Source organism: Prenolepis imparis, unplaced genomic scaffold (genome assembly GCF_030444845.1).
Source record: "Prenolepis imparis isolate NDT839.2.m4 unplaced genomic scaffold, iyPreImpa1.0 SCAF_12, whole genome shotgun sequence".
Classification (NCBI taxonomy): domain Eukaryota; kingdom Metazoa; phylum Arthropoda; class Insecta; order Hymenoptera; family Formicidae; genus Prenolepis; species Prenolepis imparis.
The window spans coordinates 12206404-12233114 of record NW_028141170.1 but is presented as its reverse complement, the minus strand read 5'-3'; the positions used below and the strand labels follow the sequence as shown (position 1 = coordinate 12233114).

At 33.9% G+C, this 26711-nt stretch overlaps 1 protein-coding gene across 3 annotated transcripts in view; it reads left to right on the top strand.

Moving 5' to 3' along the window:
- LOC145944034 (2-oxoadipate dehydrogenase complex component E1) overlaps positions 1-26711 on the top strand; it is a 141620-nt gene that overhangs the window by 33421 nt on the left and 81488 nt on the right. For all 3 annotated transcript variants that reach the window (XM_083051988.1, XM_083051989.1, XM_083051990.1), the window contains exons 5-6: positions 10922-11143; positions 11219-11376. In XM_083051988.1, the coding sequence (XP_082908114.1) occupies positions 10922-11143; positions 11219-11376 (380 nt within the window). The remainder of the gene's footprint in view (positions 1-10921; positions 11144-11218; positions 11377-26711) is intronic.

Genomic DNA, 26711 nt, shown 5'->3' with positions numbered 1-26711 from the left:
AACGGGTCAGGAACGGCTACGAACGGGTCAGGAACGGCTCAAGAACGGGTCAGGAACGGCTACGAACGGGTCAGGAACGGCTACGAACGGGTCAGGAACGGCTGAAGAACGGGTCAGGAACGGCTACGAACGGGTCAGGAACGGCTACGAACGGGTCAGGAACGGCTCAAGAACGGGTCAGGAACGGCTACGAACGGCTCAAGAACGGGTCAGGAACGGCTACGAACGGCTATTGAAGAACGACAAACGAAAATGAATCATAAAACGAGCGACAAACGGCGATCGAGAAAAACCGACGAAGCGATGAAACAACATAGTTTGGAGAAACGGCAGTTCGTGAACGAACTGCACGCGCCGGCAAGGAAAAATTTTCCCCGAAGACACGTCATGTGCGGGGATACGATGACCTGTGGCAAGCTGACATCGTCGAGATGCGTCCGTACTCTCGTTTCAACAGAGGTTACCACTACATACTCACCGTCATCGATGTGTTGAGCAAGTACGCGTGGGCCATACCACTCAAGAGTAAAGGTGGAAGCGAGACGGCTGACGCTATCGCCGAGATAATTCGAGATAGCAAGAGATGCCCGAGAAACATGCAAACCGATATGGGGAAAGAATTTTAGAACGCCGACGTGCAACGGCTTATACGGAAACATAACATCAATCACTATTCTACATATTCGGTATTGAAGGCATCGGTTGTGGAGCGATTCTATCGCACGCTGAAGAACGACATGTGGAAGATGTTTACGCTGAACGGAACTTACAAGTGGATCGACGCGTTGGCGGAACTCGTATCGGATTACAACGCGCGCAAGCATCGAACGATCGGCATGCGACCCGCCGACGTCACCCCCGCTGATAAACTTTTAAAAACAGTATATAGTAATATAAAGATTGCCGCTCCGGCAAAGTAGGTGACCCGGTACGCGTTAGCAAGTACAAGAAACTTTTTGAGAAGGGTTACACACCAAATTGGACAACCGAAGTATTTAAAATTGTTAAAGTGCAGCGTACTAATCCCGTAACCTATCTACTCGAGGACTATCGCAAATCATCTGTCGCTGGAGCGTTTTACGAGCACGAGTTGCATAGCGCGAATTATCCGGACGTATATCTCGTAGAGAAAGTACTGCGCAGGAGGGGTGACGAGGTTTACGTAAAATGGCTGGGATTTGACAATTCGCACAACTCTTGGATACATAAGGACAATGCAATTTAATTCATACAAATTGTATTTATTAATTACTCAAAATTAAAAAATATATAATGTGTACAACATATAAAAGTATTTGAAATATTACAATATACATGAAATATGTGAAATACAAAATCTTTATTAATACATCCTTTCCGTTCCAATATATGAAATGCATACACATATGTTACATAACATTATATTACATTATATTTTATAAGGGTATCTGGTAATGTCCCCATGGTAATGTGTCGGTCGAATCAGGTATGATATACCGCTTATCGTCGTACGGACTTAGAGCAATTTTTGTCTCGCAGATGGTGTATACTTCATGCAATTTCGACCTAATACATGACTGACTACGTGTCATTTCAATCTCGTCGTTCAGGCACCGCGTATAATCGTCGAATGTTATCGTTCTCGCGACAACGTTACTTTTGACACCTTTAATCTTTTTTGTATCTTTCTTACCATCTACTCGCAAAGCGTACATTTTTGCTCTAAGTCCTACAAATTCAGTCATTATTGCGCCATTATTTTCATCCTTCATTAGACCTGGCACCTTTTTATTCACAAGCGGTATACTGTACGCGTTGTCAATTGGATAATCGCTCGTATCGAATCTAGCGATATCGCGTTTCATATTTTCATACACGTCTTCGCATTTAATATGATATATTAAACTATCTGTATCGGTGTACATTACCCGACATCTGTCACGATAGAGCGGTGACATGTACTCGTGATGAAATTCGTACAGACACACTTTCGATATGTCGAGTATACACATACCAACATAGATTGGTTTGTTAAATTTTACTTCTAGTTTACGTAATTCTACGGCAATTAAATTTTCTGAAAAAACGCTCCTGCTATGGAAATTTGGTTTCGCTATCATCGCCTCTGCACCGTATCGTCCGTCCCACTTTGTCAATAATTTTACATCTACATGATTACGCACATTTTCCATCGTTTTGCCAAATACCGCGTTGTTCATCAATTTGTACAAATTTTTCTCAAAATCATTTTTCGCTTGTGTTCTAAATTTTGTATTTAGTTCAATGTAATCGCGGAGCCATGCGGATTGAGTGAATTGTAATACGCGATGTATTTTTGTAACGCGAAGGCCGTGACGCGTGCACTGCTGCAGGTTGCGGTAGTGTATGACGTAACGCTTCTTATCATATAGCGTTGCGAGAAGCTTATCTTCCCGCTTGCCGGGCGGTTTGTCACGTGTCGGGCAAAACGGTAGGTCAGTGTGCATGTCGTGAAGATGTTGCGGATATTCTAAATCTACTTCGAGGATATAGCCTGTAGGTGAATCGAGTGCTATTGACGAGATGTCAAAATTAGATACATCGTCGACCCATCGAAAATCGGCATAAGGCAGTGGTTGACACATTGCCCATCCATACAAATTATTTACATCTAAATACATAAGGTACGACGATGGTTTCGACGGATCATACGATTGCATGTACTTGTTATTAGCATGCGCGTATCTTCCTGAACATTGACTTAGACCGCCGCGTATACCCCGTTCAATAAACATAACCATATCGATATCGGTAAGCAGTTCGAAATTTACGCGTGTATGTTTTAACATGGCGTCCCATGTATACCCAGGAAGAGTATAATAATACGTAGGGTCGAGTCCGTAACTCGCGATGCAAGTGTCGCGAAAGTTTTCAAATATATCTGCCAACAACAAGACATCAGTTTTTAAGTACAGATCGCTGTATTCACCCAAGGTTTGAATGGAGAACTGCTGCCACACGTTGACGGCGTGTGCGTAGTCGCTCTCGGATACAGTGTCACTGGTTAAAGAACTGTAAAACGATTTGCGTGGTGGTAAACGCGTGTCCTGCAGCCTGTCCACGCAGTCAATGTACTCGTACGGAAAGACACCTTTTCGCGTTAATAATTCAAAATTGTTAGCGGATAATGCGGAAAAATTGGAACGCAAAATTTTTAACTTATCCTTATTCAAAAAAGATGCCAATTTGTCAAGACTAGCATTGAGAAATTTGTATGAATCGGTGAATCGTAATTTCATGCAAGCTTTCCGATCTTTATCCTCGTCGGTACTATTGACAGTCTTCGTAAATGAAATGTATTTTTCTTTTGTTATTGGAAGCACATCTACGCGTCCTTCATACGCGGTAGCTATTTCTTTTATGATAAAATGTGCGTCATAGCCGGATAGATTATGGAAAACTACAGGAATGACATAAGAGTCTTTGTAGTTTAGATTACAGTTTGAGTGCGCGGGACCACTGTATCGCCCGGTCAGATGACAATGATCGCGTACGCGTATATCATCCGGCGCAAACGGTTTCTCGCATATATGACAATGCGTGGCGCTATGAAATTTTTCCCATTCATCTTGCGTTAATTTTGTCATGTGGACATTATCAGACAAAATACCCTTTACGCGATGCGCTAAATTTTTAAGTTCTTCGGCGAATCATGAAACGCAATCGATACTACGGCGAGAATTATACGCGGATAACGAGTTGTCGTACGAACATTGCACGTAATACCCAACGCTAAATACCTCGTGATGTTGGGAGTATAACGCATGTTCCGGCGTCTTCTTCAGCACACACTCCAAGTCGGCGTACACCACGAAGGGAAGTCGCTCCTTTCTGTTGTAGTTGTCGAAGTCGAGCCACTTGTCTTTATCGCTTGGTAATCGGATAGCGCAGTCGTTCATTTCTCGACAGTCCGCAATGTGAGCCTCCAATTTTTCGCTCAAATTAAAGAAGTGCAAGCATCTGTGAAAGAAAAAAAAATTACAATTTTATTTACAATTTTATTTACAATTATTATATAGTTTGCAATAAATATACATACCGATCGCAGATATATTTTTGACCATTGTGTTTGCTCAGTTGCGTGCTGACAAGCCGGGATAGATTTTTTATATACGCGAAATGCCCAACGCTGTCGTCCTCCTCCACATACAGCATATTTACATGTTTTTCTCTCTTCCGATCGGTGAGCTGTATCGGAAGAATAGATAATTCCTTCTTCCTCTCAATGCCGTAGACGTTGATTGAGATGTTATTTGCCAGTTCAAACTTTTTAATTTGGTTTAACGTCATCGGAAACTCAATGTCCTGAAGATTTAACACTGTCGTGTAATGGGGATATGAAAATTCTCGTTCCACATGTCTTTCTGCGGGGTACAGAGCGGCCACCACTGACCATGCAAAACATGCATTTTCCGTTGATCGCACGTTCACCACTGCTCTCTTCATCATAATTTCTCGCGGTAAGTTTAGATAACACCCCGCGCGCATAGGATTGCACTTGTTGACGTTGACCGTAAGATCAAGGATTCGTGACAATGCCCATCCGCTATCACGTTCCTGAAACTCTTCGAGAGACGCCAATGTGGATTCGATGACATGCCGCTCATACCACTCGTATAAATCGGACGTGCGAAAGAGTTCATAATTTCGCGTGTTAATGCTTTTGTTGGAGCGCTTATCACCTGTCACAAACTCACCGTTGAACACGGTATTTACTTTTGCACAGTTGTGTATTTTTATAACATCTTGCACTTGCTCGAGTACTACACTACTAGCGTCTTCCAAAAATTGTCGCGGTTCGATATAGTCTGTGTTAATCACCGCACCTGTCAGTATCCGATTTTCGAACGCGGTATCGATCTCTCGCCAAACGAGTCTTCCCGTGTTATTATCGCCACTGTAATTACCGCCACTGTAATTACCACCACTGGGTATAAACTGTCTCTGCAATCGAGTCTTTGCACCCTCGAGTCGCGCGATTCTAGCAACCAAAGATTGTCTATATCCAATGGAGAGTCGCGGACGCTTGACACGACTGCGTTCTTCGAGCAGTTTGATAAAGTCCTCGCAGCGCAGCGCCCATTCAAAATATTCGCCCAAGGTGGTGATTTGATGGGACCGCTCCAACAGGTCGCGTTCGTTCTGCTCGATGTTTTCCACTATTTCTTTCATTCACTATTATACCACTAACACTTCTAATACAAGAAAGTAACCACTAAACTTTTTTCACCGCTGCATCTATGCGCTTTCAAATCGTACTATGGTTTGACGCGCTCTCATCCTCCTTATATATATTTCACCTAATTCTATCTTCTTTTCTAACATTTGGCGTATCTCAAAAGATAGTTTCCCGAGATATCGGTTTTATGGATAGAGGAGTAAGGACACAAGCTGCCGAACGTTGGCGCCGATACGTTGCATTCTTCCTTAAAAAATATTAAGAAAAATGTTTCGCTCTCGTTTTTATGGGAGATTTTCCGCGAGGGTACAAAGCTGCCGAACGTCAACGCAAATAGGTAGAGGCCTATTAAATCACGTTTAGACATGTTCGTCGCAGCGTCGGCCCTAAAATCTTCATTCCTTTCCTAATGATAAAATGTCTATAAAATGAAAAACATAGTTTTAATGGATTCTAGAACGCTCCGTTGACAAGTTCGAGCAGCCGGACATCGGCGCTTCCGTAATAAAATTATATTAACGAGGGTACAAAATTGTTAATCATCGGCGCTTGTTTTATACCTTTTGGGGGAAAATGTCTAAGAACCCTCATAAAAAAGTCGTAAAGATACCATCTACAAATATTGCACTCAGAAAACTCCCCCTCCTTTGTCGAAACATCCCCCTCCACCCGCGTGACGTCAGCCCCCGCGCCTACGAGATACCCCCACCCCGCGTGACGTCATACCCCTCGTCTCGGAGAACCCCCCGCGCCCCGCACCCCCCTCAGAGGACCAGGGTTAGAACTCTCATAGTATTACTACTTATCTTTTTTTACAGTGAAAAAAAAACCGCGATGGGCAATAGCAGGAAGAGGCCGAAACCGTAGACGCGGACGTGGCCGTGGACGCGGAAATAAGACCATTATAAATTACATAAATATGTGAACGCTATAACTCTTGTACTTACGTTAATAATAAATCATTTTCGGCACTAAGAGCATCTTCACTATTTATGTAATTCTAAAAATAAATCTATTATTAGATTAATAATCCAGATTTCTCTCTGTCTCTCTCTCTGTCTCTCTCTCTCTCTCTCTCTCTCTCTCTCTCTCTCTCTCTCTCTCTCTCTCTCTCTCTCTCTCTCCCTCTCCCTCTCCCTCTCCCTCTCCCTCTCCCTCTCCCTCTCCCTCTCCCTCTCCCTCTCCCTCTCCCTCTCCCTCTCCCTCTCCCTCTCCCTCTCCCTCTCCCTCTCCCTCTCTCTCCCTCTCCCTCTCTCTCTCTCTCTCTCTCTCTCTCTCTCTCTCTCTCTCTCTCTCTCTCTCTCTCTCTCTCTCTCTCTCTAACACACACACACACAACACGCACGCACACACACGCACACACAACACGCACGCACATGCGCACACACACACACACACACACAACTATCTCTTTCTTTCTTAACCTCATTCTCTCTCTTTATATCTATATATTTGATATTTTTTATTGTACACGTACGTGCGTTTATAATTTATTTATGAAATATTTTTTTCAAATTTAAAATTGTTAATATCTTTTTGATAAGCAGTGGTATCAACGCAGAGTACTACACATATAGAGATATACATATATATATAGATAAATAATCTTCTAAAAAATTTTTTTTTAATCACATTAATTTTTTATGTTTCTTCTTCTTATTATCATCGTTGTCATCTTTACGCTTATTATTTTCTTTTTTATTCTCCTTTTTACATTCTTTCTTCTTATACTCCATTTGTTTTTCAAATTCAATTATTGCATTAATTAATAAATGATCTAGTCCATCTTCTAATACTGAAATTTTTTAATTATAAATTAAATTAGTTTATATGATTATTAATAATAATTTTAAAAATTATATAGTGATATTAAAAATAATAGAAATTATCTATAGATATTACTAATAATAAAAAGATTAAAATAATGATATTAAAATTAATAGAAATAAGAATATAAATTTATAATTGTTTTTAAATTATTTATTTTATATTTTATTGTATTTTTATTAATTTTATATGTAGATATTAATTTAAAAACAATGTTTAAAAAATATTCATATAGATATACAATAGCTAGATTAGCGATATACAATAGCTAGTAAATTATTCACACAGATGTAAAATAGTTAGATTAGTAAATGTTATAATTATTAAAAATTTATTAAAATTTAAATTAATAAATTTAGTAAATTATTCACACAGATCTAAATTAGTTAGATTAGTAATGATAAAATAATTATTAAAAATTTATTAAAATTTAAATAAATAATTTTTTTGTCAAAAATTTATTATTTTTTACTATTTACCATTTTTAAATTCCATAATTTCTTTATCCATTTCGCTTTGTCTAGTTGTTTCTTCGATTGTAATACTTTTCATTTCATCTCCATTATTTTCATTTATTATTGCATTTTCACTTTCATTGGATTTATTTATTAATAAATAATCAAGCTCATCTTGAAGTACTGCAATTTTTTAAACAATAAAGTATGTGTGTACAATTACATTAAATAAAATTATTTTTTATAAATTAACTAATTAATTATTTTTTAATATTTACCATTTTCATATTCGTCGCCTTGGCTAATGCTATTATTTTCATTCATTACATTCTCACATTCTCTAACTATTTCACTCTGTTCAATGCTATTATTTTCATTCATTATATTCTCACATTTATTTGATTTATTTAATAAATTATCCATGATAATACTTATTTTATTTTTTAATCAGTCTATTTATTTCATTAAATAAATGACATTTAACATGTGAAACCAGCAAAGTCATTAAATTACTCACGTCAAAAAATATAAACTATATATAGATTATTACATAAAATTTAATTTTTTAACGCTATGTGTATCTATATCTATATATCTATGTTTGTGTGTGTGTGTAGATATAAAATGGATAAATGTGGATGAATACATACATGTATTTAATAATATTTTATATCTCAATGTTTTGGAACATTCTAAACACAATGTTGTATAAATCTTCAAAAAAATATACATATTTCATGTATTTAACAAAATTTTATATTTCAATGTTTTGGAACATTCTAAACAAAATGGTGTAGAAATCTTCAAAAAAATATACATATTTTTTTAAAATTAAAATTTTATAAAAATCCAAATTTTTCATCGATCATCGCAAACATAATAATTTTAAACATTTTGATACCAATTTGGTGAAAATCAGTCCATAAATGCGCGCGCACGTGGGTGGGTGCGTGATTTGGGGTTATAAACTTTAAAAAACCATCATTGTCGCCATTCCCGAAAAAATTTAAAAATTTTGGTACCAATTTCTATAAAATCGGTCAACAAATATATGAGTTGATGGATAGGTGCATGGGTGGGTGGGTTGGTGAGCAAAACTTAAAAAAACCACATAATAGCCATCCTCGAAAAATTTGGAAAATTTTCTTAACAATTTCTATAAAATCAGTAAATATATTTTTGAATGCGTGGGTAGATGCGTGAGTGGGTTGATCGTAGTATAAAAATTTAAAAAAAACAGTAGTCAGCCCCAAAAATTTTAAAAAAATTTAATATCAATTTTGATAAAATCGGTCAACAAATATATGAATTGATGGATTGCTGCGTGGGTGAATGAGTGGGGATATAAAACTTAAAAAAACCACAAAGGTACTTTATATATAGATTATATAAAAATCTGTCAATGAATATGTGAATACGTGGATGGGTGCGTGGGTGGGTGAGTGGGTGGGCAAAAGTTAAAAAAAACAACATAGTAGCCATCCCCGAAAAATTTGCGAAATTTTGGTACCAATTCCGTGAAAATCGGTCAATAAATGCGTGAATGCGTGGGTGGGTGTAAACTTAAAAAAACCTTTAAAAAACCACAAATTAACGATCCTCGAAAAATTTGCAAAATTGTGGTACCAATTTCGTAAAAATCTGTCAATGAATATGTGAATATACGTGCGTGGGTGCGTGGGTGGGTGCGTGGGTGGGGGTATAAAACTAAAAAAAACACATCGTCGTCATCTACGAAAAATTTGCGAAATTTTGGTACCAATTTCGTGAAAATCGGTCAATAAATGCGTGAATGCGTGGGTGGGTGTGCGTGGGTGGGTAGAAACTAAAAAAAACCACATTAGTAGCAATCCCCGAAAAATTTGCAACACTTTGGTACTAATTTCGAGAAAATCGGTCCATAAATGTGGAAGTAGTTCGCGGTCAGACAGACAGACGGACGGAACTTATATATATAGATGATCAGTTTCATTGTAAAAACATTGATATCGTAAAACAGATTTTATCTAATAATTGCTTCCCAAAACACATTATTAATCGGTATGTTTACAAAAGACTTAATTTTTTAAAACATTGTGATAACAGTATCCCGAGCACAGAAGATGTTAATGTTGACATACCTTCCTACATCTCATTACCATAAGTTGAAGGTTTAATTGATAATATTAGTCGATCATTCGAAAAAATTGGCTATAATGTCGTCTACAATATACCGAAAAAGCTGAATACATTGATTAAACGTAGCAAAGATAGACTGCCTATTAATAATAGGACTGAAGTTGTTTATAATATTAATTGTAAAAATTGTACCGCTTCATATATTGGCCAAACGAAGAGACATTTAAATACCCGCGTGAAAGAACATTTTAATAACATAAAAATGCACGCAATTAATCTTTCGATCATTAGTAAACACAAATTAGAGTTTGACCACGATTTCGATTGGTCAATGCTTGTTATTTTACATAGAAACGTGTAAGAAAGAAAGAAATCGCTGAAATGTTTTTTATTAAAAAGTTTAACACAATTAATTTACAAAAGGACACAGAGAATTTGAACAACATTTATGACAGAATAATAAAGGTCGTCTAGTCTTTCTCTCAGTATGTTAAACGGAGCTGTTGACGTAGTGTCATCATAACACAACGATTTTTCTCTTTTTCAATTTGTGATAATTTAACATTATAACTACATTCCGCAAGTATATATTTTCGTTTATTTTTTCAATTTGTTGCGCGTTAATTACTAGTTATAATATTTCAATTTTAATACACTTGATAAGGACCAAAACCATATGATCGAAACGTTGTGATTCATTAATTGAATAAATAATAAAATTGCCAGTTTGGTCGATTTAATCTTGGTCTGTGATTATATAGAATATTGTACATGCTTTTTGTTGTTTTTTTTTATATAATGTACAGTATTAATTCGAATATCATTTATATGTTTGTTATGTTACTCTTTTGTTAACTTTTATAGATATATAATATGTCTGCATTTTGAGCAGCATAGCCCGCATGTGTCTATTTTTATCTTCATGCTTATATAAGAAGTTTAAGTATAATATAAACTCAGAACATGTATACTTTGAGAATATTTTAACCATCTGGGCTTGATTGATTTTTGTTTAAATTTTGACAATGCGCACTTTGATATACATATCATTACAATTGTCGATATTTGGCATTTTTTATAATTTATTAAATAATAAAACTATCTCTGATTGTCTTTAGTCAGACATGTAATTTTTCATCTATGTACATGTAATTGCCAAATGTCCTCTATATTAGAAGTTGCAGTACTTTCCCTGCTTTCTGTGTGCATTTAAACAAATAACAGTTTAAAAATTATTAGTTACAGTTACATTAATTTTCCATGGTCCACACACATATATTCTGTATATTTGTGTTATTATTTAATATTTAGAATGCTTTATTAGATACATGGGGACGCTGCCTATCCAGGACAAGGAGTTAACCAAGAATGCTTGACTTTGAACAGAACACCACATTTTGAAATCGGTGGTACAATTCATTTGGCAATTAACAATCAGTTGGGTTTCACAACTCCATCTTCGAGAAGTCGATCATCGAGATATTGCACGGATTTAGCAAAAAGTATATCTGCACCTATAATTCATGTGAACGGCGATCATCCTGAGGTATACTTCTGTGGTAAATCTTCGTCACTTACTAATATTAATAGTAAATTTATAATCAATGTTAAAATATTGTAGATGGTCGTACGGGCTGTAAGAATAGCTTTTAAATATCAAAGACAATTCAGGAGGGATGTTTTCGTTGATCTAAATTGTTTTAGAAGATGGGGTCACAATGAATTGGACGATCCCGTAATCACTAATCCTCTCATGTATAAAATCATACAGAATCGACCGTAAGAACATAAAATAAGCAACATGCTATTTTAGAATTATTGATTACTATTTGCGAAAAAGTAGAACAAATATTTGGTATATTTTCAGACTAGATATCAGATTTAAGTTTTTCTTCACTTATCTACTTCTGTGGATTAATAATTTAAAAAAGTATATGCTGCACAATATTAGTAAAAAATCATTGAAATTTAAGAACTTTTAACAGTATACTTCTTACAAGGAAAGGATTGGAAATGTCCGATTGATGAGTTTTGGATATGTTGTAGTTTGTGTCAAAATAAGAGAAATATTTTTCTATTTGTCCCATATTAACGATAAGAGAGTGAAACATCTCCTTGAAAATATTGGTTTTTATATTTTTATATTTTTGAGCGAATACTGTCGAAATGATAAAAGATATGAATAAGCAAGCTAGTTTTCCAATTTCGGCTTCCTCATAGAGGAAGCTTTATGAGCGAAGTAAAATGGTGAAGAAATGTGCAAGTTTGTAATTTGAACATTTTTTTCACAAAATATTTTCTTAAAAAATTCGAAAATTTACATTTGCAAATTTATATTAGCAAAAGCTCTCTTATTGCGGGGATTATTTAATTACTACGTAGCTCTATGAACTTTCTTTAATATATTTACTTGAGTAACAACAGGTCTTTACACATTAAAAAAAAAGATATGCTTCGATAGTACAAACGAGATATAAGGTAAAAAGAGATACTAATCAAATTATAAAGAAAAATGCACTAGATGCTGTATGTGGCTATTGTATCTTGCAGACTGAAATCGTTATGAAATAGGGAGCAAATATAATTAGTATTGGTAGCGTGCGTCTTTATTTTATTTCTCAAGAATTAATTTTCACAACATAACTTTATTATACATGGTTGAATTTGGCGCAACATAAGCTTTAATATAATATGAAAATTTTTTAATATTAAAAAAAAAAATAAATAGTAAGGATATTTAAAAAAATTTTATTATTTTTTTTAAAATTCATGTATGTCATTGTAAAGTACATTTGAAACCATAAAACTTTTATTTAAATAATTTTTTCATATTTCTTTTTGTTTCCATAATATTTGCTTCGGAATAAAAAATCAATTTTCTTGAAGGGGTTGTTTTTACCCCTAAAAGCACCAACAAAAAATTGTTTCGTTATTAGGAGCAGTTCTATTACTCTACAATTATGCAAAGTTTCAGATTTTTTTTAATTTTTGCGTTGTGAATGTGTTCCTTGTTAGTCCGATATTTCAAAATTAATGGAAGTTAAAGTAATCACAGATATTAAAAAAAAAATTCATAAAAATGAACTCTTTCATAGATCCTCGTCAAATTCAATACCAACCATCCTTTAATGATACTTTATTCATGTAAAAAAATTTACTTTGATATCTCAAAGTTTACGGAAGTTAGAACAATCAGACATTTTTTGAAAAATTAAAACCATAAAATCTAAAAACTGTATGAATTTTTGTTAGTTATTGTATTTGGCTTTACACACATTCCGAGAAAAAGTAAAACAAATTCTTGTGCGCAATTTATTATATGTAAAAAGGTAAACGGGCAGAAAGTAAGTAAGTAAATACAAATATAATTAAACGCAATAAACAAAAAGATACTACTGCCAACTTAAATTGTACAAACAAAATAAGTCTTAAATTATATAATATAAAGTTAAACTTTCTAACACTCTCTCCTACTCAACTTGACATTTACAGACACGTATAATATATATAGACGTATAATATATAGACCAGGCGTAGCCTATCTCTCCCGTAATGAAACCGTATTGACAGATTAGAACGAGACGGATGCTCAGTACCGTAAATCTATATATTATACGTCTATGTTTATAGATAAATCACACTTAAACTATTTTTCATTTTAAGAAAACGTTTTTTGGTTAAACTCTTAGTCAAAATATCTGCCTTTTAATCGTTTGAACAAACATATTTCACACATCAATAAATTACTATATAAATCTCTAAAATTGTATTTTACAACATGTTTCAGTCTTTTATGTTTCCATCTGCCGAGTAGATGAATACAAGATTAATTATCTTCGAATATCGTTACAGAGTCTTTGCTTTCAATTCCAAACTCTTTTAGTAATCCTTTTAACCATATTAGTTCCGAGGCAGCACTCGCCAATGATGTATATTCTGCCTCAGTTGAAGACAACGCAATCGCAGATTGTTTTTTGGTGACCTACACGAGCAATGCTTCAAAAACAGGAAGTCTGTAGTAGACTTGCGGTCTGTGTCTCAATCTGAATCAGCATAATCGATTAGAGCTATCTTGTTATTTCTGCGATAAAACAAAGATTAATTGTATCATGAACATATCGCAGAATTTGTTTTAAGCCAATCCATTGAACCTCCGTTGCATTACTTTGGAAATGACTAAATAAATTTACTGCTGCGCTCAGATCCGGTTTTGTAGTAAGCATTACATACATCAAACAGCCAATAAATTCTTTGTATGGTTTGATTTCAATGATACACTTGCTTGATTCTGTATCTGACGGTTTAACTTTCATTGGCGTCTTGGATCCTTTACAGTCTTCCATATTACATCGTTTGAGAAGTTTTTTTTAAATATGTTGATTGATTTAATATCATAACCTTTTTTTGATCTATCGATTTTTATTCTGAGAAAATAGTAAAATTTTCATAGATCCTTCATATAGAATTTCTTTTCTAATGATCTTTTGATTATTCTAAGAACTTTTTCATTATCGCTTGCCAATAAAATGTCATCAACATACAATAGAAGATAAATCTTATAATCCTTTTTATCTATATATATAAATACTTGTCATACTCTGATTGTCTGAAGTTAGTTATTTAACAAATTATTCACAAAGTTACTTAACAAATATGTCGAATCGTAGATTCCAAGCATGAGGTGCTTGTTTTAAGCCATAAAGTGTTTTATTAAACTTACAAACAAAATTTTTATTACTAGAAAATCCTCGAGGTTGACTCATAAAAAATTTCTCTTGCAAATTTTTGTGTAAAAAGGTATTTTTGACATCCATTTGGCATGTGTAGAGATCTTCATTAACTAATAATAGTGTTCGCACAGTAGTCAAGCGGGCGACAGGAGCGTAGACTTCATCATAATCAATCCCTTTTGTTGTGAACAATCTTTTACTAATCTCGCTTTATATTGACTTATATTTTCGTACTCGTTCCTTTTAATTTTAAAGACCCATTTATTGATTACTTTCTTTCTAGGAGATAGTTTAATTAAGTGTTATTTTCTTTTAACGAGTTCAATTTTTCCTCGATTGCTCGACCACTTTTCCTTGTCTCTCTTTTCCATATCTTCATAAGTTTCAGGAATATCTTTAACAAAAGTTTCCGCATGCAAAGTTGGAATGCTATATTCTTCCAGATACTTTGGTCTGGTTTTTATCCACTTCGTAGTTGCTCTAGATTTTCTATTTCATTTTCCTTGTCTCTTCTTTCTTTAGTGTTGTCAAGTTCCGAATCAATAGATTGCTTATCAATATCTTTTTCAAAATTTACTTCTCCTTGATCCGTGCTTTCCGAGTCATTACTTTGTTCATTGTCACTAATAATTTTATCTGTATCCCAGCTTGTTGCATTAGTAATTCCATTAGAGTGGATACATTTATTTTCATCAAAAATAACATTTCTCCTATAAATTATCTTTTTATCTTCTGGTATTCACAGACGATAGCCGTTTACAGTATCTAAGCATGTAACATTTTTGTGTCCTCGATTCTTTTTCACCTATGGGTTTTTATGTATATGTAAGTAAGCATCCAAACACTTTCAAGTGCTCCAAATTCTGTCGTTCTCCATACCATAGTTCTGCTGGTACCTTATTTTCCAACGCACTTGTAGGAATACGGTTGATGAAATAGACTGCTGTTAAAACTGCTTCGTCCATAAAGACTTCTTGAATTTTGAAGTGAGTAACATACGTGCATAGCGTGCCTTTTCCACGATCGTTCTATTCATCCGCTCGGCTACGCCGTTTTGTTGTAATATGTAACAAATAATAAATTCAAATTGAATTCCTCTTTCTTCAAAATAATCCTTGATTTCCTTTAAAACGTACTCATGGCTATTATCACATCTGATTCTACTAATTTTTTTATTAAAATAAGCTGTGGCCATTGATTCAAACATTTTAAAATGCGATATACTTCTTTTGATTCGATGGGATAAGCGATAGTAAAATGCGTGTAATCGTCAATAAATGTTAATACATATCTTTTACTGTTATATGATTCTGGATTCAGTCCAAACAAATCGCTGTGATTAGCTGCAAAGCTCGTTTTGTTTTTGAACATTTTTCCATATGTGCTAATTTTGTCTGCTTGTCTTGTATATAGTTTTCGCAAGTATTGCGTATTACCTCTTCCTTAAGTTTAATGCCATCGACCATCTTTTGCAGTTTCAATAATTCCTTGTGTCTTATGTGTCCTAGACGATTGTGCCAAAGATACTTATGTCAGCTTTGCAAAGAACAGCATTTCCGGTTTCTTGAAACATTTCAGCTATTAAATTATCTTGAATAATTATTATGGAGTTTTCTATAGAAAAATAAATGGTTATCGAAAATATATGACCAGAGTTAAGTTCAGTTCTTATACAGATAAATATAAAAACTCCATAATAACTGTGTTAAATATTTAAAAAGAAACAGTATCAATAAGAATCAAATGAATCATATTGAGCTATGTCAAAGTGAACACATATATGCTTTACGATTACTATAATTTACTATAAGTTACTATAATTTAGTATGCTTCATGACATCTAAATTGAAAATAGAATTTGTTAAAATAATCTTTTTGATATATAATACATTGTGAATGATTACATGCAAAAATATCTACACTAATTACGTTTTGCCTATTTATTGTCCCGATTATCAATAAATGATTGTGTTTAATTTATTGTATTAGTGAAAGAGAAAACACTATGTCGCCTGCAGTTTCTTCATTTTGCCGTTTTCTCGTAAAGTTATTTATAAATGCTGGAAATTCAGCCCGTCTTACTTATAACTTATTGTTCACGTGTTTTTATCCATGTCAATTCATCCCACAGCTGAGAAATCACGTTTTTCAAACTGGAAATTTCGTTAGTCACATACACTTTCTGCTTCATGAAATAGTCATTCTTAGTCACATTTTTAATTCCATCAATGAATCTCTGCTGGCGATACATTCCAAAGGAAGCACATATTTCCTTAATCTTTTCCAGATGCATCATCGCGACGAACGCAAGATATTCGTTGTCTCTCTTAAGCTCGTTTTCTTCGTCATGCGTTTTCATAAGGTCATACGGTATAGTATGCATAACAATCGTTACGTTTTCACTTGGCATGTCGTATCTGTTGCTATATATTTCAAGTTGATCATGAATTTTAATAAACTCCTTTAGATATATCGCCCTAATGGACCGAAGATGTTCCATGTTACTCCTCAACTCGTTCCTTTCATCGATTTCACTCGGCATATTAATCTTCTCAACGTCTGCTCCCACACTCGGATGCATTGCGAGCTTTACATTTTCAATAGCCAAATGGTATTTGTCGCAAAATACTTGAAGTTCAGTATAAACTCTATTAATCTCTTCCTGATGCTTCATCGCGATATATCGAAGATATTTGTTGTTCTTCATCAACGTACTCTTTACATTATCCTCTTTGCTTGACATATTGGATGTCTCGGTATCTTTCGTTTCCATATTCGTAGCCTCTCCCTCTATCTGAAGGTTAAAATCTATCACTTTTAGCTTTGAAACATGTTTTATTAATTTAATTCTCTTCATGATGAAATCTCTATGCGTAGCAATATTTTCTTCTTCATTTGGTATATTGTAATTATCGCAATACATTTGAAGTTGAACAAAAATTTTATTAATATCTTTCTTAAAAAACAGGTTGGCTCGTAGAGTTTATGTTTCCTATCTGCAATAGCAACGATTTGATTTCCTTTTAAGATAGTACCTTTTCCGTCTTTAAATACAACTGTGAATCCATTTCTCTCTAATACTGGAACAGACAACAAATTAAATTACAAGCCAAGAACCAAAAGTATGTTTTTAATACTAATATAATTCATTTTGCCGTTGACAAACTGACATGCATTTCTCCTGCTTTGAATGCAACTATATTGTACCTGTTTTTGCACTCTTTATTTTAATTGATTGATTTAATTTATGAAACTTTTGTAGAGAGGCTTTACTATTTTTAAATGCTTCGAAGCACCAGAATCCAAATACCAATTTATACACGCCCTTTATTTCCATCCCATTTATACACGCCCTTTGTTTCCATTAAGGACAGAAAAACAATATTCTTCCGGTTCTTTTGTTTCCTGGTCCTTAGATATATAATATTAACTCGTCGTGAGTTTTGATTTTTTTCTGCCAGCCTTTAGGTTTCTTGCATTCCGAATGAAAATGCCCTAAAAATGTGACATGTATGTATGAATCCTTAGCATTACTTGTAGCGACAGTTGTCGAAGCCTTTGAAAATTTGGTACGTCCCGCTGGTACTAAAAAAGCGGTAGACGACTGTATTTCACTCTCTGTCATACTTTCTCTTTTAGCTTCCTCATTCAGAAGGCGATTTTTAACAAAACTGACAATGAGTATTAGCTGCGCTGTTGGCAATGTCTCAATGGCTGTAACAATTACATCATATTCTGTTGGCATTGTAATAAATAATATATTATCTGTTTTCAACGTGGCACTTGTGGATCTCATTGTCAGATCACGTAATAATTTCATCAAATTTCAAGAAATGAGATTTTATCGTGTCTGACAAACAATTAAACTTCATACATAAAAGTGTTTTTTGGAATACGCAAGCACTCGCTATTCCGCTCAAAAGTATTTTTCAGTGTTTTCCAAATCTCAAAAGCAATATCTTTGTCTTTAACATATTCTAAAGAACTATCTGCCTTTTTTGAATAATTTGAGACTTTCATTTTTTGTTATTTTTTATATAAAACGCCTCTTTTACTGCTTTCTTTTGAGCTGTTAATTGTAGTGAAGTGTTAGTTGTATTTAATTGAAAAAGATGTTGAGGTAATCGTTGAAGTAATTGTCAAAGCAATTGTCGAAACACTTTTCTGCGACGAACTGTGTCCGAACGTAGTATTAAGCGAATGATCTTATACAAGAGAGAGTCACATACTGTCTAATCGAGTCTAATCTAATCCAGCCGTCGGGTGTTTTTTGATGTTCCCTTTTTATATCCCGATTATTTGCGTCATCTTTATTCTGACGGCGAGTGTCATAATTATTTTCGGATAATGACTCATTGCTCTTACTCATGTTGGCTTATCTCGCGACGACTGCAATCATACTGCAATCATGAATGCAGAGTGTGCACATATCCTAACATCTCTCTTCCACTTAAGAATGCTGTCGCCAATATTGGTAATTTCCTGCTGCTGCTTTGTAGTCGGGCTGTTTCTGATGTAAAAGACATTCAGAACGACGAGTAACTGGCTCAGGGGGTTGTACTACTGCATTACCAGGAGGTTCTGCTTCTTCTGGTTCCGCCTGTGCAGTGTTAGGCCTTGTAAAAAGTTCTACTTTCTCCAGTTCTATCTGTAAGGTGTTAGGCTTTGCGTTTGGTTGATATTGAAATCCAATCTAAGAACAGCAATTCTTTGTTAAAATGATCAGATTTTGTCTGTGGATTTATCGAGCGATTCCAAAATTGAAGTGTCTGTTGAATCCTTTCGATACTGACACGAGCAATCGTTTTGCCAGTTTCACAATTTTTCCAGGAATGCGTTGCTCACAGGAAAGTTGAAATACTACCGGTTGACCTGGAATGAAAAAACACGGCTTTGCGCCGTGATGAGTATCGAACTGCTGTTTCATCTTCCTCTGTTGAAGACAGGTACCGCCTGGTCAATGGGTGTATGCGTATAGAAAGTTTAACTCCGTTTCCTGTTGCGATGCTGAACTCTTATCTATTAAGTTCTTTAGTCCTTACCATCTTTTCGGCTTGACCATTTGATTGTGGATGACCCGCTATGAAAGTGTAGGATGTTAAATTCAGAACACATTTGTGCGAATTCTTGTGAATTGAGTACCGGTATCCGAAATTAATACTTCTGGTGATCTGTAGCAATTGGAGAGTCTGCGCAGATATCGATCCGATGTTATTGTGGAAAACCATCCTGCGTCCACGAATTTGGAGTAACTATCGATAATGATAAGTGTCCATTGACCATGAATTGGACCAGCAAAATTAATGTGAATGCGAGACCATTATTGAATCAGGCCACGGATGTACCTTGATTGGATTAGCTGCCGTGTGATCACAATGGTTGGATTCTTTTACGTACTTCTCAATGTCGTCATGCATTGCAAGCCAGTAAAAGTAACGACGAGCGAGTTGCATTACATCCGTCGAATGTTTGGATGTGCGATATGTAGCTGCTTCAAGATTATATGGCGTAAGCGTATTGGAATCACTAGTTTTTCATTCGAAACTAAAGTATGATAAATAGTGGTCAAGTACGGCTCAGTAGTATGGACGACGGTAGTATGGATTAAATCCTTGTCTGTAGCATCTGATTTAAGCCATCCGTTTTGTAAACGGTCTATGACTTCTGTAAGAATTCCATCGCTGAAAGTTGCGTGTTGAAGTTCTTGTCGTACCGTGGGAGGTAGGAACTGTACTGATTCGTCAATAACCTGTTTAAGCTTTGTGCTTTATTTTCGCTTCTTGTAGTGTAGCTACTAATTCTTCGAGGTCTGGATTTGTTACATCTTGACGAGTTTCTTGAAAGTACGTTGGCATGTCCGACTTTCTCGGTGTTGACATACTCTATTTCAAAGTCGTAATCGATTAAGCAAAGTGCCCATCGTTTCAGAAGATATGTGCGTGTATCTAATCCTTTTGTGTTCGATGTCTTAAATAATACTAGATGTGGACGATGGTCTTGTAGCACAAAATGGCGGCCGTATACGAATTTTCGAAAACGTTCGACTGCAGTAACTAACGCTAAAGCATCTTTTTCGATTTGACTGTAATTTTATTGAGCCTTTGTCAGTGCTTTTGACATGTGGAAAACTGCTTTTACTTGGCCAAAATTTTCATAGTAACTAAGTCCAAAAACAAGTGAACTTTTTTTGCGTTGTTAAGAACTCTCATTGTTTGAATGGATTTGAAACGTGTTAGATCTGATTCAATACCATTGGATAAGAAATCCAAAATATTTGACTGTTGGAGTGTTGAACTTACATTTATATGTCCGTAGTCGAAATCCCCATTCTTGCAGACGGGTTAAAACAGCGTGTAAATGTGTGTCGTGTTCTTCGCGTCCATGGTTATATACTAGGATGTCATGTAGATAGTATAGCTGGAATGCCACTAGTATGCTTGGAATGTTTGTGAGTACTTGTTCTAATGTACGTTAAAAAATCGCAGGAGCTGGTTTTAATCTGAAAACCAAACGATTGTATGTAAATAATCCTCGATGTATATTGATTGTTATTAATTTTCTGCTTTTCTCGTCTAGCTTTAAATAGAAATAAGCGTCGGAGAAATCTAGTTGAGAGAAGATTGAACTTCCTCGAAGTTTTGCTATGAGATCTTCTATTCTTCGAAATTGATAATTTTTTGCTTCGAGAGCGTTATTCAGACTTGTTGAATAGTCTGTACAAATACGTATTTTTTCATTTGCTTTGCATGCTATTACAATGAGGGCAACCCATTCTGAAAAATCGATTGGCGTCAAAATTCCGTTGTTGACGAGTCTATCGAGTTCGTTATTGATTGTTCTTCCAGCTCGAGTGCAATTGGACGACTTGGGACGTGTACTGAGTGAACGTCTGGCTTAAGTCGTAGATAAACTGTAATCTTGGTAGGAATTCTCTCATAGAATTTCTAAAAAGTTAAATTGTAAATTGTTTCCATAACGAATTTACGATTGAGTTTATTGCCTGTTGGTTGTCCGTGATTCCTGCATCGTAAGTAACCAAATCAAGTTCATCAATCGTTTGTGCACTTATAAGTGCAATTTTCGGGCGGTCAATTACGATGGCTGGCGCCCTCGTCGAACAGTTCTTGTAATCAAGTGAGGCATTGAAGAATCCGTTGAATTGTATCGTGTGACCCGAGACATCGACATATGAGAATGTGTAAGTTTGGAGCTTTGCACGACCAACCCGTGTCCGTGAGATTTCTTTACCAATATAACAGTCGTTATGTCTGTACCTATATCCAACTGCATCTTCAAAATTTTATTATTAATAGTAATATATGCGAATTTGCGATGTTGATGTTCTGTGCCTAGTAATTAGGTAATGTTTATCTTGCCTTTTTCAGATAAACACACTTTTGCGATGTGTTCTGTTTTATGGCATGTTCTGTATTCAGCTTTTTTGAAAAGACAGGCATCACGTTTGTGACGTGTACAACCACAGCCACGGCATGGCGAGAGCTTGTGGGTAGTCACTTTTTTCCGTACTGCTTGGAATCTTTGCCGTTTCTCACGTTTTTCGCTGGTTGATTGACTGCATTAACTTCTGTGAAGCGTTGTCTTTCAACGCGCATGACATCTGCTGTGCGATTTGCGTGTGCGTGGCAGATTTCTCAAATGTCTTCAAATGTGCAATTTTTTTTTTTTAGATGTCAGCTTGAAGAGAATAGTCCGCTTTGTGTGATAGGTGTGATCGCTTAACGCAAGAGTTGTCAGGAGAATTTTGAATTGATCGATATTGAAATTATCGAATTCGAAGACATCTCTTAGAATATTTATTTTGTCCAGTACGTCTACTGCTGTTAGTGGCGTGGAAGGTCGGAAATTTGGTGCTTTATATCGACGTTGAAATAGCGTTTTATTGTCGTGGAATTGCTTCTTGAGACGTTTCTTGAGATGTTGTACTAGATTGCCAAAATCTAGATCCTGCGGCTTTTTAGGTGATAAACGATTAAGTAAACGTTGATATTTGTCATCAGTCATCACCAACAGTGAAGAAGTAGCTCTTTCATTCGTCAGACTTTTGTACTTTCCGTAAAAGTATTTATGTAGCATTTGAATCATAATGTGAAGGTTTTGCTCCTCGTAGGCTCATTAACGAACTTATCAAGCCGTTTTGCAAGATTTGAAAATTTCTCAGGCGGGTTTCCGCCGGTTCAATCTCGTGCTAACGCATTCGTCAGCTTTCTTTGTGAATTAGCAATTTAATTGAATAGTTGCTGCTGATTTTGTGCATTTACCGTTAATGATTGCAGTAGTTGTTCTATCGACATTTTCTTGCAAGTTCACAATTCCGCAGCGTCATTTTGTTGTGTTATTTGTATTTAATTGTCGAAGAAGGTGTTGAAGTAATCGTTGAAATAATTGTCGAAGCATTTGTCGAAGCACTTTTCTGTGACGGACTATGTTTGAGCATAATATTAAGCGAATGATCTTGTACGGAGAGACTCTTCTATGGAGAGAGTCACATACTATCTAATTTAATCCAGCTTTCGGGCATTTCTCGATGTTCTCTTTTTAAACCCTAATTATAACTTCATTATGCGTCATCTTTATTTTAATGGCGAGTGTCATAATTATTTTCGGAATGGTGACTCATTGCTCATGTCGCGACGGCTTATCTCGCGACGATTGCAATCGCGCTGCAATCACGATTTGCAGCGATCAGCGTGCACATATGACAACATAAAGATAGACTTCCTATTATTTCGTCCACTTTGCACATACTGAATCATATCTAACTCATCCAGCAAGGTCTCAATGCAAAACTTCCAATTATCGAAATTGCTTCTATCGAAAACAGGAATTTTGTATTTGTCCTCGTCTGCCATAATCTCAATTTTTATTTAACTAAGGTTCGGGTTTTTATTTATAGTCGTTTCAAATCTCATCTCAGTCTTAAGACATGATATGGTTTAATAGATGAATTTTGAAAATCAATTTGAATTCGTTTGTAACCTCGATTCAGTAGAGATACTCAAGAGAAAAAGAAATTTCAGTTAAAAATTTCAGTTAATCTTTAATCAAAATGTAACTATTGAACCATCCGTATCTCAAGACATAAAATCTGAGTATCTAATGTGATACGCTCTTGAAATTTGAAAAACGACTATCAATACGGACCTAAGTGTTAATAATTCTAGTTACTAATATGTATTATATATATTTACGTTATATTTGGACTATTTCTGGGCCCATAACCTGTTAGTTATTGGCTTTATATTTCGAGGAAAAGAGAAACAACTTATATCAAATCAAATTTTGTGCATACTTTATTATACGAAAAAGGTAAACGAGTAGAAAGTAAGTAAGTAAACATATAATTAAACGCAACGGAGACAAAGACTCTACTGCCAACTTAAACTGTACAAACAAAATAAGTCTTAAACTATATAATGTAAAATCGCGCTTCCTACCAATTTTTATAAAAATAACAATAATTAAATATATTGTACTATTTTACTTGTATGCTAAATTGGATCATTGTAGCTTAAACAGTTCTTGAGTTATAGACGTTTGATTTTTCGGAAAGTGGGTACACACACACACGCACGCACGCGCGCGCGAATTGGCTGATATAAATTATATGTAAATATTTATAATATTTATAATATTTCAAATATTATAATATTTATATTATAATATTTATTTATTATAAAAGTTATATATATTATAATATATAAATAATTATTATATATATTAATTATAATATATAATATATAAATTATTATAAATTTAATTATTAAATATTAATTATTAAATATAACTTTATTAACATATATTAAAATTTATTTTATCTCATTAAAATTTATGTAATTTATATTATAATATTTATTTATTTATTATACTATATGTATATTAATATATGTATAAATTATTATAAATTTAATTATTAAATATAAATGCCTAAATATAATAATAAATTTAATTATTTATTGATAATTCATGATTGTTTTTATTAGAGTACGTAGAAAAAATTGTCGTCATGAGTAGCAAACATTATTATAGCTAATATGGATGGGACGTGTATAAAGATTTTTTTAGCTCATTTCTGAAAAATTTGTTTTCAGAATACAATTTTATCATACATGATTGAATTGGCGTTAAATATGCTTTAATTATAATGTAATTTTTATAAGACAAATTTAAAACTTTTTTAAATTGTTAGAAGGAGAAGAGAGTTTCGAAAAATATGACAATCTAATTACATTGTTATAAAGTACATTAAAAATGATAAAACTTTTATTTACAACATTTTTACATATCTTTTACTGATTCGACGGTATTCGCTCAAAATATAAAAATCGATATTTTTTAAAGAAGGTATTTCATTCTCTCAACGGTAATATGGGCATAAATAAAAAAGTGTAGGTCTCTTTTTATTTTGACATAGCTATAACCACAGTATATACAGTAGCGCAACTCCCTGTCGGCACCTTTGATGTCAGTGTTGGTCAAAACGGAGTGCGCATGCGCGAACTAAGTGAGCTGCCTAATAACGCCATCTGAACTTCTCTCTCGCTTACTCTCTCGTTTTTACTTTTCGTTCTCTCTCGAACTCATTGATACATGTGGCAATAAATAATAACCTAAAATAATGTATTTTAATGAAAAATACATAGAGATAAATTGTTACTAATATAAAAAATAGGAAAATAAAAAAGATAAATATAACAATATAATATAAATGTATATAGATCTATATATCCATTATAAAATAAATTTATGTAATATATATACATATATATATATATTGTACATATTTTAATTATATTTATTTTTCTATTTTTTACTTATATATATATATATATATTTCTTTTTAAATATATTATCAAATATTTATCTTTATATTATATTTTTCATTAAAATATATTATTTTGAGTTAATATTTATTGCTACATGATCAATGAGTTAGAGAGAGAACGACAAGTAGAAGCAAGAGAGTAAGCAAGAAGGAAGGATTTACGTAGTTCGCGCATGCCCACTCCATTTTGGCCAACACAAAATCGGGAGAGTTGCGCTACTGTATATACTGTGCTATAACACATCCAAAGCTTATCAAAATAGGAGAGCGACACTTTCAATTTTTCCTTTGTTAGATTTGATATTTTAATCCTTTGTATCCAAATTTATTTATTTGATATTTTAAATAGTATCTAAAATATCAAATAAATAGATTTATTAAAGTATTATAAAATAATATGATTTTTTTCTTATTATTGTTAAAAAAATATACAGAGTGTCACTTAAAGACTGTCCACTAACTTAAGTACACAGCGTTCCTTATTAATAATTATTATTGAGCTTTAGTTTGGCGCTGTTTAGTTTGACTTTACTCAATAATTACTTCTTTATTAACTGTTATAAACAAAAGTTATTCAGGACTTTTCGACTTATTTTTTGGTAAAGAATAACATTATGTATTTAATGGTCTTTAAGTGATATCCTGAATAATTTATGATTAAGATTTTTCAATAACAGATTAATTTCTGAATATTCTGTACAGATAACCAAAGAAAAATGAACAATCTCCGGAAAATTTTCGGATATTATTATATAATTACATTTAAGACTCCTGGTCCTACATTGACGTTATACTGCATTATGGCATCAGAAATGAGAAATCATATATGAGTTTTTTCCTGTAAAAAATATTAAAATAAATAGAATATTTTGAATGCGACTAAAATAAATTAGTAAAATATTCCGAGAATTCTCTTTTTGATTTGTGAATTAATTAATAGCTGTACAGGAGACTGTAAATCTTGATCAATCATTATAAGGTCTATTTTTGCCGAAAATGTAGAATACATGCAGTTGAATTATATATGAATTATTAATGCAAAGTAATTAAATAAGAAAGGAGTCAATAAAGGCGTTTTTCCGCCCCCGCTGGATTTTCAGAAAACAATTTTTTTTGTATTGTATGATCATTAGAAATGTCAAAAATAACCATTAGGTGAGAAAAAAATTCGATCCATAAAGCCAAAATTAATTATTAGTCTAGGTGTACCACTCTATGGTATCTAAGCCCTTTTTATGACTAATGAGTAAACTAATGAAATATTTTCGGTCATTATACTGCTCTGCCATAATATTTATGTCATTTTAAACTACAACATGTATCGCCTCAAGATAAAGGTAAATACAGCTCATGGTGAAAAAATTTTTGATTACTCCTGACATAGGGTGCTCATAACAAATAGGTAATCACTATTAGTTGTCTACAGACTGAAGCCTCTACACCGCGTCAAGGTTGTGATCATTGTAGAGGTTTTAATTTAAAAAAATTTTTTTATTTTATTATTTTTTTTTTTATTTTGTTTTTTAATTTCTTTTAGATTT